Source organism: Sardina pilchardus, chromosome 23 (genome assembly GCF_963854185.1).
Source record: "Sardina pilchardus chromosome 23, fSarPil1.1, whole genome shotgun sequence".
Lineage (NCBI taxonomy): Eukaryota > Metazoa > Chordata > Actinopteri > Clupeiformes > Clupeidae > Sardina > Sardina pilchardus.
The window spans coordinates 3,433,711-3,444,602 of record NC_085016.1 but is presented as its reverse complement, the minus strand read 5'-3'; the positions used below and the strand labels follow the sequence as shown (position 1 = coordinate 3,444,602).

The window sequence follows — 10,892 nt, the reverse complement described above, 5'->3', positions numbered from 1 at the left end:
TGTATGTTTGAGCTAGACACAGCAGTGTTTAATAGACGTGTGTGTGTGTTTGAACTATAGACACACAGTGTTGAATAACACTTGATCCACACATTTTCTGAATGTGTGTGTGCGTGTGTGTGTGTGTGTGTGTGTTTGTGCGTGTGTGTGTATCTGTGTGTATGCGAGTGTGTGTGTGTGTGTGTGTGTGTGTGTGTGTGTGTGTGTGTGTGTGTGAGTCTATATGTGTGTGTGTGTGTGTGTGTGTGTGTGTGTGTGTAAGGCAGGAGCAGCTGTGTCAGATGTGTCCCACACCGTCACTAATGCCCCTTTAGAGAGATCACAGCAGCAGCACATGGACAGAAGAGGTGCATGCTGGGAGGGCGAGGAGAAGACTACTGGGGCGCTGAGTCGACCCTCTCCTGTCATGGAGACACACACACACACACACACACACACACACACACACGGAACACCACACACACTCACAGCAATACTAACCCTCTCCTGTCATGGAGCACCACACACACGCACCACACACACACACACACACACACACACATACACACACATCATCTTCGCAAATATCCTCATCATCACCACCATCATCTTCATCATGATCATTGCAACCACAATCGTCATCATCATGATCATTGCCATCATCATCATCATCATGATCATCACCACCGCAATCTTCATCATCACCACCATCACATCATCATCTTCATCACCATCTTCATCATCAAAATATTTTTAAAATGGGAGTGAGTTACAGATCCCAAAATGTATCCAGGCCCCTTCACAACACCACAACACCACCGCTGGGTCTGAGTGATTTTCTCCTCAGTTCATTCTCAGATCTGAGCTCTTGTGGCATTGAGCTCTTGATTTCATTCATCTGTATAGTGCAATTTTTGAGTGCTGTTTATCTGCCTGTGTACAAAACCCAGTTTCTAGTTGTCATTCTATGTGTGTGTTTCAATACAGTTGAAGGAAGCCTGTGTGTTTCAATATATGCACTTTGTTTCGTGCGTCATGCTCCCATCTAGTGGTTATGGAATATTCAACACCAATTATAATGATTGGACTAGGCGTGCCCTCGACTATTTGTTGTACTTTGTCACAAATTGTTTGGGTGATCCATTTGGTAAATTGTGTTTTCTTTTCATATTTTGTTCTTTTATAATTGTGGTGTATGATTAAGGTAATTGTGTTCAATCCCCGGTCTCCACCGTTGTGGCCTAGCTCTTTAACTTCATTGATAAGTCATTTTGGATGAAAGAGTCTGCTAAATAAATTGATGCAAATGTAACCTTTATAACTCATTTGTAAATGTGTAGCATGGCATATCAGTCTTCACTTTAGATGGGTTCACAAATATCATTAACTAACCACTTTAATAACCTAACTAACCGAGTTAATCATGAATTAACATAGGAGTAATACTTTACACATGATTATCAAAGCATTTACTAATAGTTTGTAACTGGTTGTTTCAGTATTTATGAGGTATAAATCATGCATTTACAAACATTATTTTACTTACTATGAACAAATCATATACAACATTGTGAACAAATGCTTTACTGGTGATAAATCAGGCAAGAACAATAAATTGCTAATGATGAACAAACCATTAACTAATAGGTAACAAATGCTTAATAAATGATTAATTGTGTGTGGTTATTATAAACTGCTACCAAGAAGATCTACGGTAACACTTTCTAGCATGTGTTAAATAAACGGCTAGTTATATATTCATCAGATAACACTAATACGGTAGAATACAAAGAGTTTATAAAATTCTCAGAACACAGAATGCAATGTGTATTTCATGCATAACATGTTTGTTGATGGTAAGGTCTGAGCCAATATAAATGTCCAAGACCCCACATAAACTCACGAAAAGGATAATTCATAATTTAGAAAGATCATAATAAATGGTGTGTAAGTAAGCGTTATGAGAAACTAACATGTTCCAGAGCCCAGCTGTTCAGCTTGAATGGCTGCATTGCTATGCATTGTCCTACCACTGGCACACCATTGCTTGAATAAAGAGCATTATTGAGCGTTCAGCACTACAAAGGTATATCAGGTCTGGAAACACGTTTTCGTCTTTAAACTTTTTTTTTTTTTTTTTTTACACATTTCACTGAATGTGTCTGGGTTTATTCATTATTTCAATAATTTCAATAATTTGAATCTGACATCACTAAATGATGAATGCTCTAAAGCAGAAACAGATCACTGGGCCATGTAGTGACAGTGCAGATATGCATCATAATGTACTTCCTGATGGTTGGTGGCCTACAAGGTGTGCAGTATAACTAGTGCAAGTGGGGGAGCTGTCCACTCTGGCTGTGGTGCTGAAATGCTCATCACAAAGAATGCAATTATCTAAAAGGTCTCTGTTGTAAACAACAAAATCTATAATGTAAAAATTCTAATTTCACGTGACTATTGTGATGTAACGGAATAAACCCTTGCTGCAATGAAATTGAGAAATCATGACGTGGTGGTTTAGACATTTGTAGGTTGTGAAACAGGGACGTTGTGCTCTGTTGATACTATTTGCATAGTCAGGGTTGGGTGCTTTTTCAGATCTCCAAATAGAGCAACTCCACCACCAGATGTTCAACTGTCTCAAGAGAAACAAAATTGCAAAAACTATTTTTGATAATGAGGTGTACAGTATAGAAATAATCAAAATGGCTGTTTTAGATTAAACATTGTGATTTAGCAACTGAATTACAGACTATTTTCAGCATCAGTTGACACATTACCACTCATAAAAGAGACACAGAAACATACTGAAGTTCACATTTTATTTAAGAGCCTTTAAAGAATATCTTCAATTGACAAAAATCTGATCAAGCAAAGGAATTATTATTTTTTAATCAATGACAGCATTTCAGCATGAGAGGAAGAACATACACACAATTGGAATAAGAAAACACCAAACAAAGTAAAACTGCAGCACAGCATGTGCTGAATCTGCCTACAGTGGCGCTCCACGTGAGGACTTGAGCTAAGAGAGCAGCCGCCTCATCAGAGCAGAGACTGGACCCTACTGAGAGCAGTCCGCTCTGCTCAGGGCTTTAGTGACCGCTCCCTGAGATCCCTGGGTGGCCTCACAGACCACTGAAGAGGCCCCGTTCCACTCGGCATCACTGAGCGTCAGGGTGCTGCTCCAGCTGTACAGAGCGTCCTTCATGACCCCACCACTGGCCACTCCACTCTTCCTGCTCCCATCCACCTTCCAGCTCAGGCTCCAGTCGGAGGGGAAGCCCTGGTCAGCCAGGCACACCAGTGTGGCCGAGCTCTTCCTGCTCAGCTCCTCACTAGAGTCCTTCATGACCCCACCACTGTGCAGCTGAGTGTGACGTCAGGAAGGTGATTTCCATAGGGACGCTAGTTTGCATGTTCTCCACGTATCTTGATGTTTTTAGAGCGGCTAAGGGCTTCATGACTGACTAGTGTCCTCAGCATCCACAACAATGGCTTTCATCACCCTCTTCATCTACTCTCTGCTCCTCTACATCCAAGGTGAGTTTGGGACTTGGAGTGCTGACACATCTACACACTGTCACATGTTGCTGTGGTGCAGTGCAGTTATGATGTAGGATGTAAACACTCTACTGTCTTATTTACTAAACTACAGTTTGTTTACACAAACAATATGCTGATGTTGTTTATTTCTTTCCTCAGACTCCAGGGCACAGGTGACCGTTACTCAAACTCCAGCCATGTTGACCAGTCCAGGGGGCTCAGTCACCATCAGCTGCAAACGCAGTGGAAGTATTTATGATTCCTGTGTAGCCTACGGTTCACCATCATGCATCTCCTGGTACCAACAGCAGTCTGGAGAGAAACCCAAACTCCTCATCTATAGAGTGAGCAGCCTCCAGTCTGGTATTCCATCTCGGTTTAGTGGCAGTGGATCTGGGAATGACTTCAGTCTGACCATCAGTGGAGTCCAGAGTGAAGATGCAGGACATTATTACTGCATGAGTCATCATAGAATCGGTGGTAGTAGCGGTCCTTGGGTGTTCACACAGTGATACAGAGTCGTACAAAAACCTCCTTCAGTGGAACAGATCAGTGAGCGCTCTACTGCAGCTGGGACACACTGCAGCTGCTGAAGAAGAGGGAAGTGAAGACCACATGACATGAACTCATGAGGACCCGACGCAAGGATATGACTAGACACCTGACTATACTAGACACCTGACCTAAGGATATGACTAGACACTATACTAGACACCTGACTATACTAGACACCTGACCTAAGGATATGACTAGACACTATACTAGACACCTGACTGGACACCTGACGAGAGACACCTGCACTCTCAAAGCAAATGTGTTGTGTTGGAATCAACACAAACTGTGTTGTCCCTATCTGGACACAGAGATGTGTTATTTCCAACACATCCTTTTTGAGAGTGTGACTAGACACATAACTAGACACCTGACTAGACACCTGACTACACTAGACACCTGACTAGACACCTGACTAGACACCTGACGTACAGACCTGTCTAGACACCTGACTGACACCTGACTAGACACCTGACGTAAGGACCTGACGTAAGGACTCTTTCCTGTCTCAAGTCGGGGTCATTATCTGCATCCACTGATGGTCAGAGTCGAGTCAGACTGGACGTAGATGAACTGAGACACCACACTACAGACATCCCTGATGCTCCATCTGGTACCAGGACATCCTCATCTGACCTCCTACAGAGAGATAAGGGAATGTGGATAAATAGCTGTCCACAGCTGATATCTACTCCCACACGTACACACGTTACAAGAGTACACATTAGAACGTTGACTAATGTTTGGATTTCTTCTGATGTTTTCAAGCAAATGCATCAGGGTATCAAGTTAGCTAGTTCTCTTTGATAGATCCATATCATCCATACCCACATCAACACAGGGCACTGATACTGTGTACCCACATCAACACAGGGCACTGATATACTGTATACCCACATCAACACAGGGCACTGATACTGTGTACCCACATCAACACAGGGCACTGATACTGTGTACCCACATCAACACAGCGCACTGATACTGTGTACCCACATCAACACAGGGCACTGATACTGTATACCCACATCAACACAGGGCACTGATACTGTGTACCCACATCAACACAGGGCACTGATATACTGTATACCCACATCAACACAGGGCACTGATACTGTGTACCCACATCAACACAGGGCACTGATACTGTATACCCACATCAACACAGGGCACTGATATACTGTATACCCACATCAACACAGGGCACTGATACTGTGTACCCACATCAACACAGGGCACTGATATACTGTATACCCACATCAACACAGGGCACTGAGAGCATAGAGTATATGCTTTATAATGACATGATGAAAGGCATACTGTAACTGTGAATACATCAGACTGACATCTCTGATATAAAAGACAATCTAAGGTAACACTGACTAACTATACTAGACACCTGCACTCTCAAAGCAAATGTAATAAGGTGTGTGAATTTGTGTGTGAACTAATAAATTACAAGCTATTACATGTTTACTTATATTCAGTAGCCATCATACAACAGTAATAGAATACTTACAAATAGTTTATAAAACACTCAGAACACATATATGCAATGTGTATTTCATGCATAACATGTTTGTTGATGGTAAGGTCTGAGCCAATATAAATGTCCAAGACCCCACATAAACTTCCGAAGAGTATAATTCATAATTTAGAAAGATCATAATAAATGGTGTGTAAGTAAGCGCTATGAGAAACGAACATGTTCCAGACCCCAGCTGTTCAGCTTGAATGGCTGCATTGCTATGCATTGTGCTACTGGCACACCATTGCTTGAATAAACAGCATTATTGAGCGTTCAGCACAACAAACGTATATCAGGTCTGGAAACACGTTCTCCTCTTTAAACTTTTTTTTTTTTACACATTTCACTGAATGTTTCTGGGTTTATTCAGAATTTGAATGACATCACTAAATGATGAATGCACTAAAGCAGAGACTGTCGGATCACTGGCCCATGTGCTGACAGTGCAAATGTTCATCATAATGTTAATAAGTACTTTGTGAAGGTTGGTGACCTACAAGGTGTGCAGTATGAGTACAAGTGGGGGAGCTGTCCACTCTTGCTGTGGTGCTGAAATGCTCAACACAAAGAATGCAATTACCTAAAAGGTCTCTGTTGTAGGCAACAACATCTACATCAATGTAAGAATTGTGATTTCATGTCACTATTGTCATATAACGGAATGCACCCTTGCTGCAATGAAATTGAGAAATCATGACGTGGTGGTTTAGACTCTTGTAGGTTGTGAAACAGGGACGTTGTGCTCTGTTGATACTATTTGCATAGTCAGGGTTGGGTGCTGTTTCACATCCCCAAATAGAGCAACTCCAATATACCAGATGTTGAACTGCCTCAAGAGAAATGAGGCTAAAGGTGAACAGTATAGAAATCCTCAACATTGCTGTTTTAGATTAAACATTGTGATTTAGCAACTGAATTACTGACTATATTCAGCATCATATCACATGTTATAACACCCATAAAAGAGACAGAGAAACACACTGAAGTTCACCCTTTATTTTAGAGCCTTTAAAGAAAATATTCAATTGACAAAAATCTGATGAAGCAAAGGCATTTTTTTATCAGTCACAGCAATTCAGCATGAGAGGAAGAACATACACACAATTGGAATAAAAAACACCAAACAAAGTAAAACTGCAGCACAGCATGTGCTGAATCTGCCTACAGTGGCGCTCCACGTGAGGACTTGAGCTAAGAGAGCAGCCGCCTCATCAGAGCAGAGACTGGACCCTACTGAGAGCAGTCCGCTCTGCTCAGGGCTTTAGTGACCGCTCCCTGAGATCCCTGGGTGGCCTCACAGACCACTGAAGAGGCCCCGTTCCACTCGGCATCACTGAGCGTCAGGGTGCTGCTCCAGCTGTACAGAGCGTCCTTCATGACCCCACCACTGGCCACTCCACTCTTCCTGCTCCCATCCACCTTCCAGCTCAGGCTCCAGTCGGAGGGGAAGCCCTGGTCAGCCAGGCACACCAGTGTGGCCGAGCTCTTCCTGCTCAGCTCCTCACTAGAGGGAGGCAGCACGGTCAGCGTGGGCTGCCTGTTTGCTGGAACACACCATTGGTCAGGAGGTTACAAATGGGACGAGGCACTTTGCACAAACGCCATCAACAGACACCGCTTGCTTCTGTTTTCTCTACATTATCATTTCTCCAGTTATCAGCACTCAAAGCAAGTGTCAGTATTGGATAATGCTCTCCCTTATTTCAATGCAGAAAATGAAAACAGTGTGTCTAGAATGAGTGATATCAGCATGGCTTCTATTACATTAATATCAAATACTCTCCTGCACCACATGGTTGAACTGAGACAGAAACACTCGCTTGTGTTCAGCTCAGTCATCTGCAGAATTAATCATCTACGAGTAATTACAGTTATACCTCAGTGGTGCTTTACTCAGAGAAAACAGAAGCACTGTTCAAAAGAGCATTTTCAGATCTCCACAAATGTGCACAGGGCTATTTTTTCTATTACTTGAAATTATTTTGTAGAGAAAGACTGTTTTAAAATACGGTCCTCCTGGCTTAAAGTGTTAATCTTCTCAAAATCATCATAATAGAAACACTGCACATACACAGGGCTGTATATAGCAAACATCTCTGAGCCCTTTTTTTTCTTTCACTCAAATTAAAAACCTATTTGTCATTTGAGCAGGCTTCTTCTAATATAACCACAATTTCAATACATGTTATATATTTTAAGATAAAACGACTACTTACTGCCCACATCAAGTTGGGTGCCGCTGCCGAAAGTGTACCACAGTGATACAAACCCTACTAGCAGCCGTACAAAAACTCCCCTCCGACTCACATTCTCAACAACCAACAGTTTTGGCACCAGGCGCCATTAAAAAGCCAAATTCAGATATTTCTGTGGCCCTCTTTAGTTCTTAAATCTGTATTTAACTGATTAGGTACTTCACACAACCTTGGATTCAGATGTTTATAATGTTACTACATGACTATTTTCCCTATAATAATTGTGATCTCTACATTAATTCAAAGATATAAATCTATAGAAATATAAGGTTGCAGATGAACAGTAGAAGTTAGAGAAATTATGATCAACTATTGTGATGTGTGATTAGAAAAGTTTACTTACTGCCAACATCCAGTCTGGTGCCTCCACCAAAAGTCCACCACAGTGCTACAAACTCATAGAGAGGCTGTACAAAAACCTCCTCATGCTTCAGTGACTGGCAGTGGCTGCACACAACACAGTGTGTGAGTTCCAGCATGGGCTACAGTAATGTCCCACCTTTGATACATATGAACAAGTGCTGTCAAACTAACTGATTATCATTCAAATAGATTATAGAAAAATGAATGTTTATTTCTCCCAATAGCATTCCTGAGTTGTTGGAAGTCCTTTTCTACTATTTGCCCCAAACCTTTCCAGGTCACTACAGTTCGTTAGTGGGTGCAGCAGGGATGTTGCATTCTTCCATGAGGAACGTTTCCACATCCTCAGATCACAGTGCTGAAATCTTCCACTTGCTCTATTGGGTGCTTTGTGGTGGAGGATGAGGATTTGATATTTGATATCTGCTGGGATTTCGCACAGTCCATGACACCATCTACAGTATGTGTTGCTCTATGGGGGAACATACAAGATCCTCTGATAAACATGTGTATACAGAGTGTTTGTTTACTGCATGTTTGTTTACTGAGTGTTTGTTTACTGCATGTTTGTTTACCGTGTGTTTGTTTACTGTGTGTTTGTTTACTGCGTGTTTGTTTACTCCCCTCAGCAGCAGCAGGTGTCAGTTCCAGTCCTGCGGTCCCTGTGGCTGAGGGAGGTTTTTGTGCAGCTCTGTATCACTGTGTCAACACACTGCTACCGCTGACTACGTGTCGGCTCATGCAGTAATAATCTCCTGCATCTTCAGCCTGGACTCCACTGATGCTCAGACTGAAGTCAGATCCACCACGAGATCCACTCCCACTGAATCGTGATGGAATCCCAGTGGCAAGGTCATCCACCATATAAACTAAAAGTTTAGGAGCTCCTCCATCTTTCTGCTGGTACCAGGAGAGTCCATAACCATCAATACCAGAGCTGGTTTTGCAGGCCAGAGTGATGGATTCTCCCAGATGACCACGTGCTGTTCTGGGGCTCTGAGTTACAGTAATCTGCCCTCGACATTCTGAAAAACACACAGATACAAATAACAACAGGTATCAATGATATGATATTATAATGAATACACTGTTCAGTATATCATATTGCCAATGTAAATGGGCAGCCTGCATGTGTTGCAGTAACTCATTAAATGTCTCACCTTCCACACAGAATAAAACTGCCCAGATGAGAATGATGTTGGTCATTGTTGTGGAGGATTCTGTCAACATGAGCAGTAGATCTAACAGACTATCAGCTCCAGATATAAACCTTCACTGAAGCGTACGCTGGCCATGCAAAACCAACTATGTAAATACTGCGTCTGGGTTGAACACACACACACACACACACACACACACACACACACACACACACACACACACACACACACACACACACACACACACACACACACACACACACTGGAGACCACACAAGGACTTCCCCACCCTTACAGGACATCTATGCCATGTCTGAGATGCTACACACACATTTGATGATGATTTAGAATGCCTGGACATTAACACATAAAGGTGCATTCATCATGTCAGTGTTACATCAGGTGTTCTTCATTTGCACTTTTGCCAACAAAAGCTACTTTAGTGCACTTTTGAAAAGGAAGAAAAAAAAAACGAAACAAACATATCATTTTTGTCCGGGTCTCTCTGGGTGATGGATTGATGACTCAACAACAAACAAACCTGGCAAATCAAATGGTCATATTTGGTTGGGATGGGATTCCAGTTATTTTGTTTTCCTGAACTATTTCTCACCTTTGAATCCTTCAAAAAAGGTGTGTGTGTGTGTGTGTGTGTGTGTGTGTGTGTGTGCTAGCTGTGTGCAGCTGAGTGTGACGTCAGGAAGGTGATTTCCATGGAGACGCTAGTTTGCATGCTCTCCCCGTATCTTGATGTTTTTAGAGCGGCTAAGGGCTTCATGACTGACTAGTGTCCTCAGCATCCACAACAATGGCTTTCATCACCCTCTTCATCTACTCTCTGCTCCTCTACATCCAAGGTGAGTTTGGGACTTGGAGTGCGGACACATCTACACACTGTCACATGTTGCTGTGGTGCAGTACAATTATGATGTAGGATGTAAACACTTTACTGCGTTATTTACTAAACTACAGTTTGTTTACACAAATAATATGCTGATGTCGTTTATTTCTTTCCTCAGACTCCAGGGCACAGGTGACCGTTACTCAAACTGCAGTCATGTTGACCAGTCCAGGGGGCTCAGTCATCATCAGCTGTAAACGCAGTGGAAGCATTAATCGGGACTGTAGTGGCACACCATGCATCTCCTGGTACCAACAGCAGTCTGGAGAGAAACCCAAACTCCTCATCTATAGAGTGAGCAGCCTCCAGTCTGGTATTCCATCTCGGTTTAGTGGCGGTGGATCTGGGAATGACTTCAGTCTGACCATCAGTGGAGTCCAGAGTGAAGATGCAGGACATTATTACTGCATGAGTCACCATAGAATTGACAGCAGCACATGGCAGTTCACACAGTGATACGGACTCGTACAAAAACCTCAACCTCTCTCAGTCAGTCAGGTGGCCCAGTGAGTGTAGTCTACTGTAGCGCCCTATTGGGCACTAGTCTACTGCTGCAGATGGAGCCCCCTGCTGGTGGTGAGGTGGGAGTGCACATGGAGCAGACACAC

General features: G+C 42.7%; 3 gene segments (V, D, J or C); 1 reads left to right on the top strand and 2 right to left on the bottom strand.

Annotated features, from left to right (window-relative positions):
* Positions 1–2,790: 2,790 nt before the first annotated feature.
* LOC134070823 (Ig kappa-b4 chain C region-like) lies at positions 2,791–3,349 on the bottom strand. The segment is given in 1 exon segment: positions 2,791–3,349. A coding segment is annotated over 1 exon segment (288 nt).
* Positions 3,350–3,437: 88 nt separating this feature from the next.
* On the top strand, positions 3,438–4,202 carry LOC134070822 (Ig kappa chain V region 4135-like). The segment is given in 2 exon segments: positions 3,438–3,525; positions 3,688–4,202. Coding segments are annotated over 2 exon segments (402 nt in total).
* A 2,461-nt stretch (positions 4,203–6,663) lies between these two features.
* LOC134070824 (Ig kappa chain V-III region MOPC 63-like) lies at positions 6,664–9,483 on the bottom strand. The segment is given in 4 exon segments: positions 6,664–7,149; positions 8,204–8,267; positions 8,950–9,248; positions 9,384–9,483. Coding segments are annotated over 4 exon segments (747 nt in total).
* Positions 9,484–10,892: the final 1,409 nt, after the last annotated feature.